The 6,790-nt window shown below is 36.8% G+C and overlaps 1 protein-coding gene across 1 annotated transcript in view; it reads right to left on the bottom strand.

The window, feature by feature from the left end:
• Positions 1-2,348: 2,348 nt before the first annotated feature.
• LOC122076799 (probable methyltransferase PMT2) overlaps positions 2,349-6,790 on the bottom strand; it is a 7,605-nt gene continuing 3,163 nt past the window's right edge. Inside the window, exons 5-7 of the mRNA XM_042642365.1 lie at positions 5,665-6,054; positions 3,691-3,768; positions 2,349-2,967 (exon numbers count right to left, since the gene is read on the bottom strand). Coding sequence (XP_042498299.1) covers positions 2,730-2,967; positions 3,691-3,768; positions 5,665-6,054 — 706 coding nt within the window. The 3' untranslated portion in view covers positions 2,349-2,729. The remainder of the gene's footprint in view (positions 2,968-3,690; positions 3,769-5,664; positions 6,055-6,790) is intronic.

Below are 6,790 nucleotides of genomic sequence, written 5' to 3'. Positions count from 1 at the left end.
ATGGCCACCATCCTCAATTCAAACATCTCTCTGCAACAGTGGATGAATATATAGCGATGGTGGATCATGGCCAGATAAGGGGTTCACGTCCTGCAAGTATTGATGTTGAATACGAGTGACATTTTGAGAAAAGGAGATAGATGGTGGTGGTGGCGGTACTGTTGTGAGAGGAGGGCGGTGAAGAGATGCAATAACAGTGGTGAGAAATATGTAGGACAGGTGCTGATTGCAAGAAGGTGAGGGAAGTGGAGAGAGACAGCTGAGGTGCTTCTCCATGCCCGTGTGCGGTTCTTCTCTCTTAAATTAAATATAACAGAAGGTTTTATTTGGACTTGGATCCTCTAAGGCGTAATAGGGCATTTGGTGTGCATCCAATGCTCAAAAATACCTTGGGCTGCGTACAATTACTTTGGGCTCCATATCTGAGTGTTTCTTAGAGTTGAACGTGCACTAGACACCTTGTTAAGCAACAGAAGAATTCAATCTGATTTTATTGATAGGCAACCAAGTTACAATATGATATCTAGGATATGATGTAAATCTTATGTGTCAATTTTCAGGCAAATTTTTCAAAGAAAAATAAAAATCAGACAAATTCAATCATACCCTCCCATGTATTTAATGCACCCTCTTGGTAATAAGCATTTTGTTGGTGTCCAAAACATTATGGATGGCACGTAACTAAGTACACTGATGGTGGCAATGTGGGTACGACCCGTCAAACGAGAATGCCGAAATAGACCTTAGGCTGTGTTTGGTAGCCGAGAGAACAAAAAAAAAGAAAAAAGTATACTTTTTGTTCTGTTTTTTCTTGGATTAAGAATTTCTCTTTGCACTTGGTATGTCTTCACCCCGAAGAAGATTCAGCTTTTGAAATTCAAAATTTCTCTTGGGAATTGTAAAGTTTTCTTTTGCTCCCCAAAAAAAATCTTGCAAAAAACATAAGAAAACATGAGAAAATATGAAAACATAATTAGAAAAAAAAAAAATGAATGATTACACAATGATTTTCTATGTGTCTATCTCTCTCCTAAAATTCAAAATTTTTTGAATTTTTTTATTTTCTTTTATTTTCTTCACTTGGTTACCAAACATACAAACTCTTTTTATGTTCTCACCATTTCATTTCTTTTATTCTCTTTCCTTTTCTTTTCTTTTCTTCTGTAGGCTACCAAACATAGCCTTAGCCGACAATAAATAGACTTCAGAAAAACAACAACCCCCGTGACAAAATGAAATTCGTATACAAATCCAATTTGACAAGAAAAATGAAACTTTACACATTACAGGCTGCATTGGTAATCATCCCCTATGGAGAAAAAAATAAATAAATAAAGTCTTTGGTGTTAACTTGGTGTTTTCAAATTTTTTAGAAAGAAAAAGGAAAAAAATATTAGAAACACAAAATGATGGATTGAAGAAACCTTGTTCATCATTTTGATTTCGTTTCAAATACAGAAAAAGTGAACAACTAGGATAATTGTTCCTGAAATAGATTCATTAAATACCATTTTTTTTTTCACAATGACATTTTAATATAAACTGAAAATTATGTTTTTGACATGAAACGTCGTTCCTAGAACTGGATGACTATCAAACACAGCCTAAGTCTTCACCTCGCCATACCACGACCTGCCTTGGCCGACTTGACCTCCGTAGCCCAAGAGACAAAGAGTGTAGAATGCAAGTTCGCTGTTTGATTGAACATTACAAAAAAATAAAAAATAAAATAAAATCCTACCTTGTTTCCATTATACAATATTATAACAAATTAACAATTACATGACAAATATTGAAGATTTTTATTCAGGAACAGGCTTCTTAAATCCTGGACTAAAGAATCCCATACTAAAAGGGTTCTAGAATACAAGATCGCTGTTTGGTTGAGCATCAAGAATTTGGTGAGTAATGCCACCAAATCCAAACCGTGTTTAGGAGGTAAAAACCTTGTCTGCAATATTAAACCTCTAACCGTTTTTTGCAAGCCACATCAAATGTATTTTTTTGTTGGCTTTGTGGAACCAATACTTGATTCTTACTTCTCAAAATAGAAGATCTAAAGATTTTCCATCGAGGCAACTTAAGGTATTGGTAATATTCAGAACGTACGTCCTCCCCGTAGGTGACTTAAAAATGTAACAGATCTGAAGATAAATTAAAACAGAGATGGTGCTGCACTGATGAGTATTTTATCTACTCAAGCTGCAGCTGTTTCTGAGATTATGGGAGCCATTGGCCAAGTCTCTGTCCTTTCGCTGCACATACAATGGCCTAAAGAAATGCAATTGGGGGACATAAGAACAATTAACCCAAAAAGAAAGAGAAAAGTCCTTGCCAACAAGAGGACGAGGAGCAAAACTTTCCTGCACCATGATGCTCGTAAATTATAATATCTGTCCACAGATCATGGAAATCCAACCTAAACAGCCAAAAATTTTGACAGCCATTTGGCCAAAAGCCTATTTGCATTCGTGTCGGCTTTTGAAAGATTACACATAAACAGAAAAAGATCATTAACCTAGTGGAACTGGATAATCTATATCAGAGTACAATGAAGAACATCAATAAATATTAAATGAACATCACAAAACTTCAGAACCTTCCCCCTGCTGTAACCATTCATCCACAAAAATGCTGGAGAGGAAGGAATAATTCATCAGCTGCAAACATCTGAGGGCCGTCATTACTGGCTAACAATCCTGCGTGGGTTCCTCTTGTTCTCATTTCTATCACGAGGATGTCAAGTTCTTCCCACCTACAACCCAATACTGTTTGACAGCAACTAATACTTTTTCACGGACCAGGGGACCATCCTCATGATCAACCATTTTTGCATTCCACCTCATCCCTCCCACAATCTTCTTCAACTTGATCAGCACATCAACTTCATCACGAAATATAACTGCACCCTCAGGTCTCAGAATCCGATCCATCTCTAGAAGAATGTCTTCCATCTTACACCTAACACTGTTTTGTGCAAATTTCAGCATAAGGGGCAAAAATAACAACTTTTACTACGAAACTCATTTAAAAGCTGGAAAAACTTTTGAAATCTTAAAAATATGCAACCATCTAGCTGCCAATGGCATAAAGGTATAGGAGAAGACCAGGCAAAAGGGTCTGGAACCTTCTTTTCGTTTCAACCAAGACCTTTAATATAGTGACCTTCCTCCTACCTTTTAATACGGTAACCTTGAGTGACTCCAACGCACTAAGGCAATTCTATCAGGCCCAAGAACAACTTGACCTGAATTACTCAACATCCCATTTAGATACCTTTAAGATTGGGGGAGGCAATCCAGTAAAACTTAGGCCATGAAGTTTTGATGGTTGGAAAATCCTAGTTCATTAAATCTAGATCCCCGTAGATTAGAACCTTTGAATAAGATCTACTTTACTCCAGCCAAACTCCTACACCAACTGATACATATGCTTAAAACCAGGTCTCAAAAAAACCTAAATGATTTCCAAAAAGAAGATGCATATTTAACTCCCAAAATCAAGTATCAAGAAGTACCAACCAGTCTCTACCAAAAAAAAAAAAGAAGTACCAACCAGTCCTATGCAAATTAACAAGTATGTTCCTTTTGATAAACACAACTTAATAAACATGAAGAACTCTCAAACCAGGCCTTAGGAATCACTATCAATCGTAAAAATCTGACTGCAAAATCAATATAAAAAACTTACTTGTCTTTGTATAAGCTGAAAACACCATTGGCATGAATAAGATCATACGTCCTTGGGTATGTAGAGAAACCCTCACACCTGAACCAGGAAAAAGGAAGAATTATCAGCAAATAAATGAAGATATGAGAAAAACTAAAATAGACCTATTAAGCGCAATTAAACCTTTCCTTTTTCTAGTTGAATTTAGAAAACATGCCTTCAGAAAGCATGCAACTCTCTCACACACACTAAGTAAAAGGAACCCCAAACACCCCCACCCCCCCAAAAAAAAGAAAATAAATAAATAAAAGCTAAAATGTAACAAAACTTGGACAGTAAGATTTAACCTCAGTAAGCTGACCATACCCAACTGAAAGAGCTTGACTCCTCTATGTATCAGACAAAGTAAAACTGGGCCACTACTAGGATTTAAACCATAAGTAAATTCTGGCAATACACAACCACAGCCTTCCAGATGCAGTTCAAGAAACCTGATGGATCAGGCAAACTTTTGCTTATTGGCAAAAAATGACAAAAGCCTAAATTTTAGCTGGCAAGCCTCTTCTGTTGCAGATCCTGCACAAGTGTAGTTAAGGGATGGACTTTTCTTATGAAGACCCTAGAATTTAACTGATGCTGGGACAATGAGTTCTCTTTTCCTCCCTCTTGGGAAGTGCAGAAAATTTCTAACAGTGGCATGGAGTGGTACAGAGGTAAAAAGTTAATCAAGGCTTAAATCTGGATGGACAAACATCCAATTTATACTCCACACAATAGGCAACTACAGAATAATTCAAGTAACTGATGTAATATCTCATATCAGCCAACATAATTTTGTACCCTCTAAATCTTCCAAATGTTGTATCAGAGACTTAGTATGAAAAATGCTGGTTGTCCTTCCAATAGAGCACTTTGTGGAGGGAGGTCCTCTATGGATGAAGGTCTACTTAGTGTTGGAAAGTACGTGTTCTGAACCATGTCAATTAACTCAAACTAAATGCTTGCTTGTCTCCAAGGTAATGTTTTACCTAAGAGCATGCCGCTTATCATTAGCATTGGATTCTTTTCTTAGCATATTATGCATCATTGATCGCATCTGATTCTTCCCTTTCTTTTTGTTAAAAAAGGCAAAAGGAAAATTTTATCAAGGAAAGAAATAGTAGAATTGTAGAAACTACGGGAAAGTTCAAGAGGGCCAAGAGAATACAACCCATATAAAAGCAAGCAAAGTATGATCTCTTTAACAAACAAACACCCACCCACACAAAGAGATGCGAGAGAGAGAGAGAGAGAGAGATGCACACTTGTTCTTCTACATGCATAGGATGAACATAACTTAGTATCAGTGCTAAAATGGGATAACTAGAAGGACTAGAAAGGACATTTAAACAAATAAACCATTTTCAGTAACTTAGATAAAGCAGATATAGGCGAAAAGAAAGAGAAACGAGAACCAATGACTTACACCAACCAAGAGTGATACAGTTTGAGTTGACAGAGACACAACAGGCACAAGGGAAAGCCCATTAAGTACTTGAGTTGAAGTAACAAGAAAAAGAAACAAGGGAATATGATCTGGCCCCGGATATATTGGAGCTGTGGAACAGGTTTCACACCGTGTGGTTGGTCAAGTCTTAATGCCTTGACCGCATATTGCTTTTATAGAATGAAGCAAAAACAGATCCACCTGGGTAATTTAATATGCGAAAATACCAAATAGCCAGTATGGCCTAATATAACCAATGTATTTGTAATGAATGGTAAAAACTCCAGGCTGCTAAAAAGGTCAAATATCAGAATCACATGAGCACTGAAACAGGTGACCCTCTTTCACCAAGGATATGTATGAAGTGGCCCTCCTACCAAAAGCTACATTATAGCTGCTAATCATCACATATGAGATGCAAACAAGAGATTTATCAAATGCTACTACTATTATTTAACATTTTTTTGTGACGGAAGTTTTGCAACAGGTTTGTTAAGTTTAGAAATTACCAGTCATGATATATGCCAATCAATCCTCGTTCATAAATAACACCAAGAGTGTTTTTATCAGCAATTGTAGGCACAACGTTCATAACCCACAGTTTGGGAGATTCAAGTGCTGCCGCAAAACTTCCCAATCCAGCATTCATATCCATTATGTTGCGGTACCTCCCCGAGTCAATGATATGATTGATCTTCTTATAAGCCTTCACATGCTTCTTCCATAATTTATTGTCATCCAAGTATGTCTCAACCGAAACACCGGGGACAGATCCACCAGCAATTCTAGGGGGAATCGCATTGAGCCTCTCGGGAAATGGTCTAAGCTCTCCTCCGGCAACTTCATCTTGATTATTAACCTCGGGATAAGGGGTTACACACACCTCCATTTTCTTGTACCTAGTACACCACCAAAAGGTAAAGTTCAGCGTGTAACCACTTCTTTAAAGAGAAAACGAAAGGACTGTTAAAAATTATAAAGACCGGAAAAGAAAGAAAGCCATTAAATAAATCCGTCCTATCATTCTTCTAAAGCCTAGTCCATATCAACCCCATATTTGACTGCATTTGGTAGCATTTAGTTGGCCTCATAAGTCAGATGACTCCTACATGACCTCGGAACGCTGGTGGCACCAAGAAGGCAATTTTGCTTCAACAATTTTCATTCTGTGCCAATGTAAATTGTACCAACTGAAACAGCACTTGTACAGGTAATCAAGACCGAAATTAACCTTATCAAGTTGAATATGGCAAGAAATTCAAGTGTCAGAAATAAAATAAATAAATAAATAATTCAAAACAATTCCATTTTTTTATTTTTTTGGAGTTAGTATAAAGATTTTACAAATCTTCCATTCCTTCCTGTTACGTACTCAAAATTCTTTATTTGCAACATCAATAGAACCTAAATTAGATAGTGGGTAGCCAGCTACGTCGTCAATACAGAGAGAACTTACAGAGAGTGAAGTGATACAACATAATTTTGAAATTCAAAACTTTACTCAATTTGATTTCTGTCTAGTAAAGCAACTTAGTAAGTTGATATCGATACATAACCAAAAAAAGAACTAATTGGGTGGGGAAAAAAAAACCAACCATCACACAGTCAAGAAAACAAGTGGTTAAGAAACTGATG

The sequence above is a fragment of the Macadamia integrifolia genome, chromosome 4 (genome assembly GCF_013358625.1).
Source record: "Macadamia integrifolia cultivar HAES 741 chromosome 4, SCU_Mint_v3, whole genome shotgun sequence".
Taxonomy (NCBI): domain Eukaryota; kingdom Viridiplantae; phylum Streptophyta; class Magnoliopsida; order Proteales; family Proteaceae; genus Macadamia; species Macadamia integrifolia.
The sequence above is the reverse complement of the archived record's forward strand: the minus strand, read 5'-3'. Positions and strand labels throughout refer to the sequence as shown.